The sequence below is a fragment of the Anas platyrhynchos genome, chromosome 6 (assembly GCF_047663525.1).
Source record: "Anas platyrhynchos isolate ZD024472 breed Pekin duck chromosome 6, IASCAAS_PekinDuck_T2T, whole genome shotgun sequence".
NCBI lineage: Eukaryota > Metazoa > Chordata > Aves > Anseriformes > Anatidae > Anas > Anas platyrhynchos.
In genome coordinates, this window is record NC_092592.1 from 4,216,000 (window position 1) to 4,233,408 (window position 17,409).

Consider the following 17,409-nt stretch of genomic DNA (forward strand, 5'->3'; position numbering starts at 1 on the left):
TGCTGTGGGGCTGCAGTACAGTGCTGCTCCAGCATGGCTCCAGGTGTGGGTGTAGCAGCAGGTAGTGCATGCCTTACATGTGTGTTAAATTTGCCTTGTTTGACATACTCTAAGCCAGACAGGAATAAAAAAATAAATAAAAAAGATAAGGTTTATGAAAGAAAATAAGCTATGTGGTCAGCCTCGTGGCTGCTGGCGATGGTTCAGTGAGGCGCTGGCTATGCAAAGGTGGTGTGGATGGTGCCCCCACACTGCTATGGACCTGTAACTAGCTACAGGTGAACCACATGGTTGTGGTTTCCCCTCCCCCTTCAAAAAATAATTACAAGGCAAGCATTACTTACTTGTATAAATATTTATTTGTACTAAAAGTGAGTGTTTCATAGTAGAGTATGAAGTTCAGAATATATTAAATCATAAGATGCATCAGTTGAGGTACAAATTCCAGTCTCATGTCTTTAATAAATACACTATAAAAAACTAGTCTGCATACTCTATTTTAATCAGAGGTAATCAGTATACTAAGCTATTTTAAAAGAATAATACAGCATTTGTGTTTTGCTATAACCATTTGGATTTACTGCATTTTTTTTGAACTGATTATTTTAGAATGTTTTAGAATGAGGCAACAGCACTATTTCACTACTTAAAAAATGGCAAATATTGCAATTATAAATTGGAGTATTGCTTTTGTCTTCCAGGTCCCTGCCAGAGGGCCTGAGTAGGAAAGGCACTGGTGCTAGCATGCTGAAAGGCTACTAACATGGTTGGTGCAGCATTTTTCTGAGGTATAATATGGCTTTGTGTTCTTCCCTTTTAATAATTAAAAAAAATAAAAAATAAAAAAACACCTCTTACAAAAACATTCCCAATTGCATATGTAGTCTTAGACACTGCATCATGGCCACACCAAAACACGTTTGAGCTGGAGGTGCCACTTGCTATACAAGCAGAAGCAGGATTGTTTTTACTGAGCGTAGATACATTTGTAATTAAAACAAGCACAAGGAGAGGAGAACATTATTTCCATTTCATTTGAAACACATGCTGACTGGTGCTGGGACATCTACTGAAAAAGGACAAGTACAAAAGTCAGGAAATCTGGTGGCTGTGGTAACTAACAAGTGCAGTGGCCCCTGACTATTCCATACCATTCCCCTGTGTTCCAGAGCTTTCTCGAAGATCTCTTGTGCTCCACAACATCCCCCTAAGGATAGCTTCCCCTGGCTGCCAGCCCACCAGACCCTGAGCCCAGGCAGCACCCTCTGCAGCCTCGCTGGGGTTGGGCACGCTGCAGACTCATGGGGCAGTGAGCTCAGAGCAGCAGCAAAGACCAGTCCAGGTTTGTTTGTTGTTTTTGTTTTTTTTTTTCTGACTGAATGGGTCAAGCAGGAAGAAGAAAGGAAGAACAGCAAGCGACTTGTCTAGGCTATTTAAAAAGATACAGTTAAAAAAGGCACTTAAAAAGTCCTTCTGTTAGCAAAAATTGTCTAAGGCTCAATCTGGATCCAAGCAACTGGAGCAACTGGATCCAAGCACCAAGTGCCAGCAGCAACCACTTCTCGCCCCAGCAGCTGCTCCTGCACTGGGCGAGGGGTAAAGGAAAAACACTTCATCGTTCCTGCTTCATGCAGGGGCACATTTTTATTCTGGTGCCAAGGTCCTGGCTCTGCAGCAGGGACCAGAGCGCAGTGCCAGCAGCACCGAGAGCCCCAGCTGGTGTTGCACTGGGCTTCCCAGAGCTGCATTGTGCTGGGAGCAAAGGGCCGGCTGCCCGCTCCTTCCAGCTCCATCATCAGGGTGCTCCTGGCAGCTTCAAGGGGAGAAGGCCCCAGCTCAAAGTATTTCCGATTAGTAAAAAACTCTCTGACCCAGGCAGGAAAGCCCTACGAGTCAAAATATTGAAAACATCAAGTAGCTGATCGGTATCATAGGGAATCAATCAATCATTGCTCACTCTTAATACAAGTATTTTTAGAAGTAGTGTTAATTCTTTTTTTCCAGTGACTGGTAGTACTCGGTTAGGACTTTCCAAGCTTTGGGGGCCATGAAGCCATCTGGTGGGTTTTCACCTTCACGAGCAAGCTTTCTCATGCGTGTTCCTGAGATGAAGTCAAAATCGTCGTGCCTACAGCAAAACAGAGACAGAGGTGAGATCAGCACAACAGCTGAGCTGTCCCAGCGTAAATCTTCTGCTATGCCAAAGGTGCAGTCAGAAAGCTCCCGGCACCATTTCCTCGCCAACTGCAGGCACCAGCAACTTCCCACATGGAGTTTACGATTGGCAGCAACGGTGTCCTCTACGGGAGTTCTTCCTATATGAGCTAGAGTCATAGGTAAAATGCTTCCCTAGCAGCTGTGTAGGCTAAAAAAAAAAAAAAAAAAAAAAAAAAAAAAAGAGAGACACTGGTGCCTGCATTACCTTTTGGGGTCATAGAAATCCATAGCCCTCTTCACTTTGTTGTAAGCAGCCACTCGGAAGGGGATGATTTCCACCGAGGTCAGGCCTGGTGCCATGCTGAGGACCTTCCCTCCTTGTGTAGGCTCGTAGAGGTCCTTCTTGGTCTCAGGGTGAGGCATGCCTGCAGGATCACGCCCTACAATGTAGAAGTTGGCCCCAGCAATCATGCGAGCCCGGCAGTGCCACTGTACCTGTGAAGGAGAGACATGAGGAGCTCTGAGCACTGAGCAGTGACTGCCCTAAACTGCAGAAAAGATCCTGGTGAGCTGGATCCCACACGTGACAGAGAAGGAAGGATGGACACGTATCAGTAGCCTCTCTGCAGTTAATCACTGGCCATCAGGCTCATCTTCCCCTGCTTGGACCTGGTACATCACAGCTCTTCTAAGGAGAGGTGTTTCACCAGAAAAAACGGGGATGACAACTGATCTTGTTCCAGTGAATGAAGGAGGTGCTTTGCTGTTTGAATGTGGCTGTCCATATATCCCACTGGTTCCACGAAAAGGCCTGCCTATAAGGTTTCTGCTTGCATCATTGCCTCTGCTCAGCTCGACTCCCTGCGTTTCTTTCCTGCTTGCTTTGTGGTGGGACAAAAGCCATGCTAGACTCTCCAAGGCACCGAACGCACAGCTACCTGCAGCACCCACAGAGCCACTGCTGAAGGGTTCTGGCTGCACCTTAGCCCAGGAGCAGCTGATGCTGAATGGAGGCAATACTTTGGTTCAGGTTTTGGTTGTTGGTGAAACCAATAGGCAATGGGTGTTTGGGCTGTTTGCAGGGTGGTTTGGTGTCTACTGCTTTCCTTCCACAGATTTAGGGACAGAAGAGAAACAACTGGGAAAAACCAAATGAGCACTGCTGCCCAGCACAGCTCTGCTCCAAGCTCTCAGCACAACTCGCAGAAGCGCAGCAGCCTGCGGAGCCAAACACTGCTGCGAGATGGCAGCTGCAGCAAGCAGAGACTGAAGCAGGGAGGGAACTGACAGCAAAGCAGCAGTGACTGACCTTTGCCCTGCGGCTTTCTGGATCTGCACTGGGAAGTCAGCAGCAAGTTTGCCCACAGGCTAAACTTACACCATGGTTAGTGTGCGGCAACTATACCTCTGTGGGGCCAGCGTAGAGCATGGGAGAGGGGAAGATGGCAACAATGGTTGATTTTGGGTCCAGAACATGCTCCTCGAGCACCGCTGCATGCTGCTTCATTCGCCATTCCAGCGGGACATCGTCATCTTTGGTCCATCCACCCAGGGGGTGCAGGAGAAGCACAGGGTTTTTGTAGCCCCTCTGCAAGAGCTGGCTCCGCGTATCCTGCATGAGCAGGGCATGCCCATTGTGCACGGGGTTGCGCAGCTGAAACGCAAAGACAGCATCTGAAATGGAAAGATTCAGAGCGTCACAGGCCTGCGCTGAGCTTCAGACACTGCTTCATTTATCCACTCTGTACATTTTGACACAGCCATAAGATACACAAGGGTCTGCTGTCCTATCTTCACATCAAAGAGACCTTAAATACCTTAGATGAGTATTTAACACAGGTACAGTGACCCTGCCAAGTTTATTTTCATTGCACATCCTTCCTTTGGGACCAATTTCAGTTTGATCAGCTCTCCTATCATGTTTTGAGATGCCTCTGGGCACAAATGTAAACCTCTGCTGAGTTCCCTGGCTTCGAAAGCTATTTGTCACCTCCCCAAGCTCTATAGCACCTTCATGAAGGCCAGCACTATCTCCCTCTTTAAACACCAAAAGGAAATGAGTGTGCAAGGACTGGCATCTCCACTGCTAATGGTCACTGCTGCTGCTGGTCCCCTCTGCTGCTGGGATGCTGTAGCACTGCACAGCATAGCAGGTGAGTGTTGGAAGGGTTACTTCACACTTACTGTGCAAAACTTAATTAGTCCTAATGTGTTGATCTTGCAGGAACACTACAAAGGCCTTGTCTCTGGTGGCAGAGGTGAGAACTGAGCCAGGCAGAAATGCCAGTTGTAACAGGAGATTTATGGGGTCAAATTACATAGACTGACTTACAGACTGAGCTCTTCAGATTGGGCTGCTCCTTTTGAAACCTTGTTTTGCAGAAGTTCCCCTTAGCCCATACTAGGGCTGTTTCCACAGACACCTCTGGTGCTCAGAAACAGGAGTTCATGAGAACACAATTGACTGATGGGTGTAAACTACTTATGGGTATAAACAACCTCTTAGCCTGCTCCCTAAGGAGTTGCCAGACTGAAGGCAAGTCCTGCTTAGAAACCCTTCTCTGGAAATACTGAGACAATACAGCATTGGGTGGCCATCGAATGCCCCACAGACTGCCAAGACAGCCCCCAGGGTAGAGCACCACCTGCAAGTAACCAGAACTCGCCTTTGTGCCTGAAGGCCAGGCACTCAGCACAGGACTTTACATGCTCTGGGTGTGGAAGAAGAGGACCTGGCCTGCCAGGAAGGACAGAGGAGTTGTGAGCAGCATGCTCAGCACTCTCCAATCCTGTGTCTGGAAAAGCCCACTGGGGAAGCTGCCTGACACAAGTACTGCTCCTACCCTTGGAGTAACTCTGTGCAGTGTAAACCCTACACTGTTTTTGTGCTGTGGCCTGCTTTGCACTTACTGCTCTCCCCACTGCTCCATCCCAGTCTCAGAAGCATATGAAAGCAATCTGGCAGGTGCTGAAAGGCCGGGAGCGAGCAATCACAGACCACAAGCATCTCCTAGTGTCAGGAAAGATGGGGGGAGGGCACACACTTGAGAGGCTCATGAATTAGTGAGCCAGCTGGAAAGCTAGTAGGGCAAGCTCCCCAGTCCACCTGACAAGTCTGTAGTGTATCACAGGGATCTAATGATACAGCTTGAATTAGCCAGTTACCCATTAACCAGTTAACCCATTGGCATTTACCCATTAACCAATTAACCTCATGCAAAATAATGGCACTAATGATAAGATTTCTTGGTAAGAAGAGCAGAGTCATTGGTGCTAGCCCAAGGCACTCAACTCACCAGCATTCATTTCTCTGAACTTCTGCTTGAGCTCGAGTGGTGTCAGCCGGTACTGGTCCAGTCCGTCATTCCATTTGATTTTCTCCAGCACAAGGAGCTCTCCACCAACCAGCCAGTCTCCACTCTCCATCACCATCTGTGAATTACACACAGGTTACATCAGAACAGAAAAAAATCTCTCATTTCCCAGCCTCCTTTGAAAAGCACTAGGTATGATTCTGCTTGTGGAGTGATCTTTCTTTCTTTTCGACCTTGCAGGTTGAAAACATTACCAAAGTGGCAATGTGATCTGAATGTCATGAGCAGTGCAGTGACATAAACCAAGGCATCAGCCGCAAAGACCATACCGCTGCACCCAGCTAGGTGCCAGACTTCTCTCTGCAGGCTGGAGGTCAAGAAGTTAGGGCACTAGATCTTCTTCCATCTGAGCTTTTGCTCTTGCAAAGTCTTTCCACAGAACAAACAGTGCTCTGGTGGTGGTAACACCACCGTGTTGCCCACCTTTTGTTCCCTCCTATGCTGGAAATGTTATTATCCTCCTGGAGCGCTGCCTGGGGAGTATGCAGCCCCATGATTTGTTGAACCCTCCTCTGGCTGTAATAATGAGACTTCCAACTCCATTCAGAATAACCTAGTGCCATTACCCTGCATTGACCAGCTCAGGATCTCACAAGTCTTTATATGAAATCTCTACATTGGCATTACTGTACTGTCACAGCTGTTTTCTTCACTGTCGATGGTATCATTAAACTTTCATAACTAAGATTGCTCTGTCAAGAGAGCAACTGCTACTAAATAATTGAGAGAAGTATTTTAAGGTAAGGGGAAAGAATTAGTAGCTTTGCCTTTTTAGTTCAAGCTGCTTGGCATAGCTTGCAGCTCTCCCTTACTAAGAGATGATATTCTTTGTATGGCCAGCAAAGAGAAGGAAAAAGATAAGGCGTAAAAATACAACCCCTTTGTTGGCTGCCTGCACGAAAGCTACATTGAGGAGTAAAGCATAGCTAAAAAGGAGCACGAGCCAGGGATTTGCAGCGTCAATATTTGGCAGAATCACTGACATCATCATGCCCTCAATAGCAGGAAAACCTAAGGAAAATCTAAGTTGCTAAGCATGTTAAAAACATTTGGATGTTGGTACACTTGTGAAAATAAATGAATGAGAGGAGCAGTACGCTTGTTTTCCCTTTCTACCATTTGTTATCTGACTGATGCTCTTGCAAAGCAGCAAGTGCAGGGTTAACAGTTGCTTGTAAGCCTGAAAATTCAGTCCTCCTGCACGCTTGAGAAGTGATGGTTCTCAATGAGGAGCGGGGCTTGGAGAGCTGACAGGACACCCAACAGCATGGAAACCTCAGAGGAGTTTGGTTCTCCAGCCCCCCGTGGCACATTGCTAATCCTGGCCAGGTTTTTGACAATAGGAGGGACAGGGACAAACCTACTTTGACATGTGGGTGCTTGGCACAGGTGGTGCCCCAGATGCGGGCACAGCGCTCCTCCTTCCTGTGCTCAAAGTACTCGGGGTTCTTCAGGATCGCCACCTTGCGCCCCTCGTAGCTGAGTGCCAGTGCTCCACAGCCCTCCAGCCGCTGCTTGTCCTCCGTGGAAACTGGCAGCACAATGGGGATGGTCAGGTTGATAACGCCGTCTGGCAAGAGAAGGGTGGATGTTAGCATCCTCCAAAGACCAAGAGCACCAGCACTGCTCAAAGTGTCCCCACACTACTTCAGATGGACTACAGGAGGGGGATGGGAGAGGCTGGAGGGGGCACTGAGTAAACAGAGGTTTTCAGAGGCTGAAAACAGGAAGCCAGGTTTTCCACGATTAGTTCACCATCAGTCATGTGAATTTATTCACTATCCAATTTTTGTTTTGTGCTGCTAATAAATACCAATGTTAGTGGACTAAAAAAGCTCCTTATCTTAGTGCCAGCAATGTCTCAAAGACACCTGGAATATTTATTTATTTTCTGGACTCTTTCTCTCCCAGGAAGATTTTTCTTTTTCAGTTGGCTTGTTTTGAAGTCTCTTTGAAAAATTTAGACATACATGATACATACAGTCTGGCTATAACCCGTCTCCTCTTCCAGGACAAAATCTCCATTAAGACCACTCCAGCGTGGTTTTGCCTGGTGGCATCTCTCACAACCGTGAAAAATCACTGCACTGCCCTATTTGCACGTCTCTTGAATCAACTCTTCCAACAGGGAAAACATCATAATGTTCTGTCTTTTTTTTTTTCCTTGTTGTCTCTGTACTGTTACCCCTCTTAGTTTATCTTTGCAGCCCATTTTTGATCTATTCTTTGTATATACAGTGAATCTATGTTTGCATGTGTGGTTTCTAATCTCTGTGTTGTCTCTAAATGCCTTGAAGTCGATTTTATCCCCCCCCCTTCTCACTTCCCCACTAAGGTCTTGCCACTCAGATATGCCAGTATTAATACATAAGAAGCCATGTTTCCCATGGGCTGCCATTCATAAACAAGAGCAAATAAATCACCGATTCACTTTGTTCTGATCTGACTGAAATCATTTTGGACCCTTGAGAGTCTTAATTTGAGGATTTTGCCTATGATGTAGATTTCGTTTAATCTTTATTAAAATTTTCCATTTAATTCATGACTTGGTATCATCTGCCAGACAGAAATTTTCAAGCAACTTCATGAATAATCAGATACCTGTAACCAGTCACATGTGAATCAATCAGTATCAACTTTATATATTTAAGAAATATTAACCAGTGATCAGTCAATAAAGTCAACGTGGAAAAGTCAGCATGGCATTTTCAAATAAAAAATCACTCCAGTGAAAATTACTAGGATTTTTGTGCAGAGTGGTCAATAGGACATGGGGTATACATGCCATTTTGTAAACAGCGGAATCATAAATGGGATGTGGGTGTGTTAGTGTTAATAATTTAAATAGCAAAAAAATCTGAGCAAAAAATCTAATTGTAGTGATTTCCATATAACCTGAGGACAGTTAAATACATACCAGCTACAGAGGGATTCTTTCCTGGGAGAATACAAACACAATTAAGATAATTAACACTCACAGGCACCAGTTATGGTTTCCAGAATCAAAGCAGCTCGGTTGAAACCTCCAGCAAACACCGTGTGTCGGCGGGCAGGGCAGGGCAGCGCGCTCCCTCACAAACATGGCCTTTGCCAGCCAGCCCAACGGTGCTCATCCAGCCACACACACTCAAAGGGATGCGCAGCATCGGTGCTGTCTCTCCATCTATTTTTAACACCGCTCTTGTTCTATCAGTATGCCAATGTGGGATTTACTCCTCAGTGTGTGAAAAATGCCTGTTTGTCAACCACAAGAGAGGAGGACAGACTCATGCTGATGCCGGGCCACTGAACCAGATCACAGATGTCCCTCGCACAGCTTGCTCCTGCTGGGCTGCCTAAAACATCACCTACACCCCCTGGGTAAGAAAAACTGGGCCACAATCTTTAGAAAGACCGGCATGGAAGCTCTTGGGCAAGGCACGCCCAATCCCACCACCCACAGCCTCTGAGCAGCAGAGCTCTGGGGCAACACAGTCATTTTGGGGCACCTCTGGGACCTCGTCAAGTGTGCAAGGGGCAGCTTGAAGACCACAGCTCCAGGTCTGACAATAAAGGAAATGTACTTTTGAATGCTGTTTACACAGCGTTTAGGCTACTGAATGCCTGAAAGTTGAAGAACACTACAGATGCCCACATGCAGACACTGTTCCAGCCAACATGGCAGTCCTGAACTAAACCCTGTTTGCACTTGAGGTGCAGTGCCTGAATCCCAGTGCCAGCAGTAAATTACTGCCCTGCATGACCAAGGCAGGACCAGGGTCCTCTAGAAGGAGGACAAGACTCCCTATAATGAGTCCTTCACCAAGATCCCAAGCCCTGAGGCCAGAGAGCCATACTGGATCTACAGAACTCAACGCATGCACCCATTCACTGTGTGCATGGCAATGGCATCTCCATCTGAGACATGGGACACATGTATCAACTACCCCAAACTGCCTGAGCATTATTTGCCTCTTCTAGGGATGAAAAAACTCTTATTAAGTTGCTAATCAGTAGCTAAATCTGATTTATTTCAAGCTATAGTAATGGGGAAGGGGGAAAATAGGAAAAATGAAAGAGAAATCAGCCCCTGGCCCTGTTTCCAAGGATCAGCTACCCTCTCCTCTCATCTGAAATTCAGCCTGGCAGCCTTCCCTGGCAGAACCATGCAGGGTTAAGAGGTTTTATGTATATATATATAATGGCAGCCAAGACCTTTGAACAGCATGATATGGGATTTCTAGTGTGTGACATGGGGCCCTGGCTACAGCACTGTGAACTCTGTCACCTTTTGTACTCTTTGGCACATTTCAGAGCACAGCTTCTCAGCTCCCGCACTCCTTTATGAGGGCTTGCATGTAGCACTTCAGAGGAAAGGGGGCTTAAAACACAGCTGAGCATCAAGCTGTTCCACATGGGTGCCTGCTAAAGCACCACAGTGCGAGTGTCAGGTCTCCCAAAGCGTAGGATTCGTACCGTTCAGCAGGGTGCCGAAATGGATCACTTGCAGGTACTCTGCCTCGCGCATGAAGCCCTTCAGTGGCGTGGCCCAGCCTTCACTCAGCACTTGCACCCACTGCAGATCCAGCTGCAAAACAAACCCAGAGGGCACTCCTGTCACCAGCTCTCACTGCTCTTCCTTTCCTTCTGCTGCAAGAGCAGTCTCACCATTTAGTGTAAAATGGAGAACATTCATTAAGGGGAAAAAAGTGGTATTAGGGGCCAATGTGATGATCGTTTTGTTTTGTTTTTTAAAGCTAGATCTGTATTCTTCCATAGCACAACCACGTGTGGGGCTGTCCTAATACTATCAATGAAGTTGATGGCCCTGGCATGCTACAGGACAGAGCAGAGAGACACAACAGGATGAAGTGTCTGAGGATGAGGACTACACTTCATTTCGTCATAAAACATAGCCATGAAAGGACACAGCAATCTGAGGAATCACAAAATCAACACAAAAGTGATTAGAGGACTGGAACTCATCTCCTGTGAAGACAGGCTGAGGGAGCTGGTGTTGTTCAGCCTGGAGAAGAGAAGGCTCTGGGGTGACCATACAGTGGCCTTTAGTACCTAGAGGAGGCTACAGGAAAGCAAGGGAAGGACTCTTTGTCACAGGATGTGGTGATAGGACAAGAGGGAATGGCTTTAAGCTAAAAGAGGGTAGGTTTAAATTACATATAAGGAAGAAATTCTTCACTATGAAGGTGGTGAGGCACTGGCACAGGCTGCCCAGAGAAGCTGTGGCTGCCCCATCCCTGGAGGTGTTCAAGACCAGGTTGGATGGGGCTTTGGAGCAACCTGGTCTGATGAGAGGTGTCCCTGTGCATGGCAGGGTGTTGGAACTGGATGGGCTTTAAGGTCCCTTCCAACCAAACCAGTCTGCGATTCTATGAACAGAGCACCATTTAGCCACATCCTTGTCTATGCTTCTGCCCTTCAAAAAGCAAACCAATGACTGATTCATAGTGCAGCATTCAAATGAGATGTTACCTTCGTGATCTCTATGGATGGTAGCATGTCTGCTTCAGCTCGGACACTATCAAGTTTATTTTCGGGTACAAACAGCTCAAGAACATCCTTAATCGATGCGCGGGGCACAATGTTCTGAAAGAGAGAGAGAGACAGCACTCCTAACACTGCTTTTTAAACGCACACCAGTAAGTCAGTATGTGAAGTCAGATTTATGAGCTGCCAGTGGTAGTGGTAAAAACAAATGACCTACTTGTGTCTGCAGGAGCTCCACAACCTGCTGAATGCATTCAGACACTGATGCAACGTTTGTTTTCAACACTAGTTCAGGAGATTCAGGCTTCTCATAGTCTGAGTCAATCCCTGTGAATCCTATGGACAATTAAACCCAAACCAAATTTATTTAATGTAATACTCTAGAGTTAACACCACTATACAAACAACTAGCAAGCATTCAAGCTGTACTGAGTACTAGAAGTGTTGCTTGTTGTAGTAAGATTAGGAAAATACGATACCCTTGTGTACTACAAAGAGCCTTTACTAACCCACCTCCAGAGATCTTCTACGTGCAAAGCTGCAAAGATAAGCTATCTGACACTTTGTTAAGCAAAAGGCAAATTAAGAGCTCATTCTTGCATACCTTTGATCTCTCCAGCTCTTGCCTTTTTGTACAGTCCCTTTACATCTCTGCTTTCACAAATATTTAGAGGAGCATCTACAAAGATTTCGAAGAAAGGAAGCCCAGCTGCCTCATGAATTTTCCGTGCATTTTGACGATCCTGTTTCAAGAAAGTTGGGAAACCGTATGTGTCTGCATCGCAACAAATACTTTCCTACTAAATGACATTCCTTGGAATTTTACACAGGTAAAGTCATCTTTGGTACAGATTTATTAAATTTAAACCAATTCTAATTAAAGGTTTATATCTCTTTTCCCACTTTTTCTTTAAAGATACGTTAGAAGACCTCTTCATTAAGTGGGATAGCAGAACCTGATGATGTGAATCAGTCCTGTGTTTTAAAAAAAAAAAAAAAGAAAAAAGGCAACTATTCAACAATTTAAATTAGCTTGATACTGGCAGATATTTGGCATTCTCAGGAAGGATAGACACACAATCAAGCTTCTTCAAATAAAGTACTGATACCACTAAGACAGGCTATTTTTTATGCCTCTTTTCTGCCTCCTAACAAGTTAAGAGTAGGAGCTTTTATAATAAGATTTCAAAAATCACTTAACTTTTAACCAATTCTGAAAGCAAAAATGATACGTCCAGCAGCACTCCAGAAACTTCTACTGATCATTCTGATCATTTATAGCTCTGTATGCTGGTGGCATTGCACAAAAGCGTGAAGAAGCTAAAGGAACATCTGATGGCATATACATAAACGTCTCTTTCCTAGGAACATTCATGAGATCAAGGCCATCCAGAAGAGAGCAGCATATGATGCAGAGAGTTTACCTTTGAAAAAGGAGAAATGAAACTCGTTATGCAGACGAGCCCAGCATCAGCAAACAACCTGGCCACCTCTGCAATGCGGCGGATGTTCTCCTCACGGTCTCCGGCTGAGAAACCCAGGTTTTTATTCAAGCCATGCCGAACATTATCACCATCCAGGGAATAGCAGGGGATGCCATGAGAGACCAAGTACTCTTCCAGAGCAAAGCCGATGGTTGTCTTCCCAGCTCCAGAAAGGCCTGTTGGAGACAGAAAAGTGAGGTTCAGGTTTGAGTTCAAAAGAATGAAAATGACTCCATAACCTAATTCTTCCTGAGATGCTGGCAACATCCTCCTGTCTGGACCTGCTTTAGCAAAAATGAGGTAGGGAGGTTGGAGTAACCTTTTCAGTGTATTGTTACTGCCACAGGACCCTGGTCAAACCTTCTTACTCCAGGGGTGGTATTAATGCTATGCGAAATGCTGTTAGACCCTCCCATCTGGACAGGTTCAGCCCAGCTGTGTTGCAGAAGTACATCCTGCTGGGCCACGGTGGAACAAGCAGGTGTCAGGAAGAGGAGGAAGCTTTAAAGGATGCTGTTGCCTCTACGTCTTTCAGTATCTTCCTCCTCCTCTTCCCCCTCTGGACAGCCAACCGCTCTCCTGGAGTGGTCCAAGGAGAGATTCTTGCCACAAGTGCATGCAGTGGGATGGGCTCCAACAGCAGCAACAGCCCCTGCGCATCCACAGACACCTCCACTTACACAAGAACAGAAGCCACAGATCTGTAACAGCAGAACAGGATGGCTCTGCATCTCCTGGAGTCAGGTCAGCAACCAGAAAGTCACCAATCCTAAGTGAGGTGGCTGTTTCTCACCCCATCTCCATCCACTCACACAGTGAGCACTTGCTACTACCTGTGTAGCAGAGCGGCAAGAAGATCTGGGGCACCAAAACCGCTCCTTTCACTTGGGTGGGGATGCATGTGTAGAAAGCTCCTTGAGAGGATCTCAGCTTAGGAAAGAGAACACCTCCAAACACAATGCCTGCCTCAGGAAACCCTTCGCCTCGGAAAATATCCTGAGGAGACAACATCACCTGCCTGCCTCTTTATTTATATACCCCAAATGAGATCCAGGTGAGGTGGACTTTCAGTAGATGCAGAACGGTCATGCTTGTGCTAGAGAGGAAATGTGGCTGGGTGTGCTGCTGCCTGTGCCTTTGGTTTGTGTAGTACAATGGCCTGAGGGCCTTCCTCAGCAATGCAGGACACTCAGGTGTCCTTCTGCTTCATCTATGTAGTCCATGTAACATCCTTCCATACGGTCTCTTAAAAGTCAGTTGTTGGGAAGTTAGGAGGCCACTGCTTATGTCACAGAGTCATAGGTTGGAAGGGACCTCAAAGACCATCTGGTTCCAAGCCCCTGCCATAGGCAGGGACACCACCCACTAGATCAGGTTGCTCAGGGCCTCATCTAACCTGGCCTAAAAATCCTCCAGGGGTGGGGTATCCACAACCTCTCTGGGCAACCTGTGCCAGTGCCTCACCACCCTCTGAGGGAAGAATTTCCTCCCAACCTCTAATCTAAATCTCCCCTCTTTTAGTTTAAAACCATCCCCCCTCATCCTGTCATTATCTGCCCAAGCAAAAAGTTGCTCTCCACCTTTTTTATAAGCCTCCTTTACGTACTGAAAAGCTGCAATGAGGTCACCCCAAAGCCTTCTGATCTTTTGCCTCAGAACCCCAGCTCTCTCAGCCTTTCTTCGTAGGAGAGCTGTTCCAGCCCTCTGATCATCTTCATGGCCCTCCTCTGGACCCACCTCCTTCTTGTACTGGGGGCCCCAAATGTGGATGCAGGACTCCAGGTGGGGCATCACGAGGGCAGAGCAGAGGGGGACAATCACCTCCCTTATATACTGGCCACTCCTCTGGTGTATGCTGGGATACAGCCCAGGATGTAGTTGGCCTTTGGGCTGCAAGCATGCACTGCTGGCTCACGTCAAGCTTTTTGTCCTCTGAAACTCCCAACTCTTCCTCTACAGGGCTGCTCTCAATTAGTTCTTCTCCCGGTCTGTACACATGTCCAGGATTTCCCCAACCCAGGTGCAGCACCCTGCACTTGGACTTGTTGAACCTCATTCAGTTCACGTGGGCCCACTCCTCAAGCTTGTTCAGGTCCCTTTGGATGGCATCCCTTCCTTCTGTTGTATCAACTGCACCACTCAGCCGGGTGTCATCTGCAAACTTGCTGAGGGTGCACTTGATTCCATCGTCTATGTCATTGATACAGATGTTAAACAGCACTGGTCCCAGGACAGACCCCTGGGAGACACCACTTGTCACAGGCCTCCACCTGGACACAGAGCCATTGACCACCACTCTCTGGGTGTGACCTTCAAGCCAACTCCTTATCCACTGAATGGTCCACCCATCAAATCCATCTCTCTCCAATTTGGAGATCACATTGTCATGTGGGACCATGTCAAAAGCCTTACAGAAGGCCAGGTAGATGCCATCAGTCGGTCTTCCCTTGTCAACTGATGCAGTCACTCCACCACAGAATGCCACCAGAATGCTCAGGCACAATTTGCCCTTGGTGAAGCCATGCTGGCTGTCTTGGATCACCTCTCTGTCTTACATGTGCCTTGACATTGCTTCCAGGCAGATCTTGTCCATGATCTTCCCAGGCACAGAGGTGAGGATCACCAGTCTGTAGTTCCCTGGGTCCTCCTTTCTACCCTTCTTAAAAATGGGAGTGTTTCCCTTTTTTTCAGTTACCAGGGATTTCACCTGACTACCAGGATTTTCAAGCATGATGGAGAGAGGCTTGGCAACTCCATCAGGCAATTCCTTCATGGCCTTGGGATGCATGGCAGCATGCCCCATAAACTGTTTGTACTTGTTTAGTTTCATCAGGTGGTCTCGAGCTTTCTCTTCACTTACAGTGGGGGAGGGACTTTGCTCCCCCAGCTCCCATCTACACATTCAGGAAAATGAGAGACTTGGGAAGCCTGACTGACATTGAAGACTGAGGCTAAGAAATTGCTGAGTACCTCAGCCTTCTCAGTGTCTATCACTACCAATCCTCACTCTCCTTGGCCTTTCTCTTTTGAGCAATGTACCTACAGAATCCTTTCCTGTTATTCTTTGCATCCCTTGCCAAGCTCAGTTCCATCTGTGCCTTGGCTTTCCTAATACCATCCCTGCACATCTGGGCAGCATCCCTGTACTATTCCCAGGCCACGTGTCCCTGCTTCCACTGTCTGTGTGTTTCCTTCTTCAGCTTCAATTTGACCATCAGGTCCTTGCTCAGCCATCCCGGTTGTCTGCCCTCCCTGCCTGCTTTCTTACCTAGGGAGATGGCGAGTTCTTATGCTCAAAGAGGCTCCAGCTCTGTTCAGCTCCTTTGTCCCTGAGGACAGTGTTCCAGGGGATCTCATACCCCAGGTCTTTAAATAGCTTGAAGTTTGCTCTTTGGAAGTTCAGGGTCCTGACTTTGCTCTTCGTCAGGCCCATATTCCCCAAGATCACAAAAGAGTAGTCATCAGCCAAAGAAGTTCAAAGCTTTTGTATGCAGGAGCTTGGAGTGACACTTGAAAGAAGGAAATTGCCTTGGAGAATTATTTCTGGCTTCAGAAATGATGTTAAAACAGATAAGATGCTGGCCTTCTTGAGATTAAAGAGGAAAACAAAATAGAGATGTGTTTTAATCCAACATCTAACACATAAATTGATAATGAAGGCAAATCAGAATGGCTTTACAAACCCTTCCACTCGTGTCTTGCATCATCATCTGGCAGCCAAAGAAAATATAAGTATTTAACAAGCAAAGAAAAAAAATGGAAAGTAGCAAAAAAAATGTCATGTAATTATCAGCAGAGCATAATAAATGCAGTTGCCATTTTTAGAAGTCCCTAGTCCTCAAATACTGAGTTGGTTTTTCAAAGCAGAAGAGAAAGGCAACACACCAGAAGGTGCACAGAATGAGAAATAACATGAAAACTGCGATGGCAGCACAGTAACTTTCAGCACAACTCACTGTCTGGGTGTATTTCCTTTCCAGACAAGGAGACCACCTTATTTTGCTGCTCACAAGGTCATTTTAAGCACAGTAAACCTGAGTGCCCCCACAAACTTTCCATTGACCCAGAATGGAAATCTGTGTGTGCTGTTCCAGACGATCCTGGGCGTGTTTCACTGCCAGGGGCTGCCCGGGTTTGAGCCAAGACTTCTTCAACCACACGCTTTGGGACAAGTGTGACCCATAGGGCTTTTTATGTGTTCAATCAAGGGAGCCAGGAAATGGAGGCCCCAGTAACAGCTGTGAAATTTATAACAACGTTAGTTAGGGGCAGCAGCTGCCAGGGAGAACATCTTGCATTACAAACACCATACAGCAACGTTTCCTTGCTTCCTACTCAAAATTGTTTTGCAACTCCCAGCTCACAAGGAACACTGGTGTTTCCCACAGATCCCAAAACCCCACCTCCAAGCTGTCCTCCTTATCCCCTTCATTCATGCAAGCAGCTGTCACATGAAGCGAGACATTCGCGCCCAGATGAAAATACCTGTTAGCCAAACCGTGCAGCCTCGGAATCCACCCCTGGTACCGACAACTTGTCCTCTCTTACTCCTGCTGACATGGTGCGCTTGGTAAACCACATTGGTTGATCCCTAATGGAAACAGAGCAGAACAGAGCTTTCGTCACCGTGCTGCACTCTGTATGTGAGAAAATTTCAGCCAGGACCCAAGAGAGATGCAAGTTCATTCAAAAATCTACACAAGCCATCGCGGCGAACACTGGCAATTTCATTGTACGGGAAAACACTACAACCAAAATAGGAAAACAGGAAGAAAACAAGGGAAAACAGTGAGCTTTTAAGTCACTGGCGTAAGTTATGCCTGTCCAAGTCCAGGTGTGGGCTGCAGCCAGAATGAGTGACATGGCAGGGCTGAACTGGGCGAGCCTGTCCCCTCCAGCAGGGCTTT

General features: G+C 46.7%; 1 protein-coding gene across 2 annotated transcripts in view; it reads right to left on the bottom strand.

Moving 5' to 3' along the window:
* Positions 1–340: 340 nt before the first annotated feature.
* The window catches only part of PAPSS2 (3'-phosphoadenosine 5'-phosphosulfate synthase 2), a 30,184-nt gene continuing 13,115 nt past the window's right edge, over positions 341–17,409 (bottom strand). The window contains exons 2-13 of one of the 2 annotated variants that reach the window (XM_027460419.3): positions 16,988–17,093; positions 12,443–12,678; positions 11,623–11,761; positions 11,236–11,354; positions 11,004–11,117; positions 9,987–10,098; positions 8,449–8,469; positions 6,896–7,101; positions 5,454–5,589; positions 3,563–3,831; positions 2,423–2,652; positions 341–2,128 (exon numbers count right to left, since the gene is read on the bottom strand). In XM_027460419.3, the coding sequence (XP_027316220.3) occupies positions 1,987–2,128; positions 2,423–2,652; positions 3,563–3,831; positions 5,454–5,589; positions 6,896–7,101; positions 8,449–8,469; positions 9,987–10,098; positions 11,004–11,117; positions 11,236–11,354; positions 11,623–11,761; positions 12,443–12,678; positions 16,988–17,093 (1,830 nt within the window). In that variant the 3' untranslated portion in view covers positions 341–1,986. The remainder of the gene's footprint in view (positions 2,129–2,422; positions 2,653–3,562; positions 3,832–5,453; positions 5,590–6,895; positions 7,102–8,448; positions 8,470–9,986; positions 10,099–11,003; positions 11,118–11,235; positions 11,355–11,622; positions 11,762–12,442; positions 12,679–16,987; positions 17,094–17,409) is intronic. The other variant, XM_072040272.1, reaches the window with a different exon arrangement.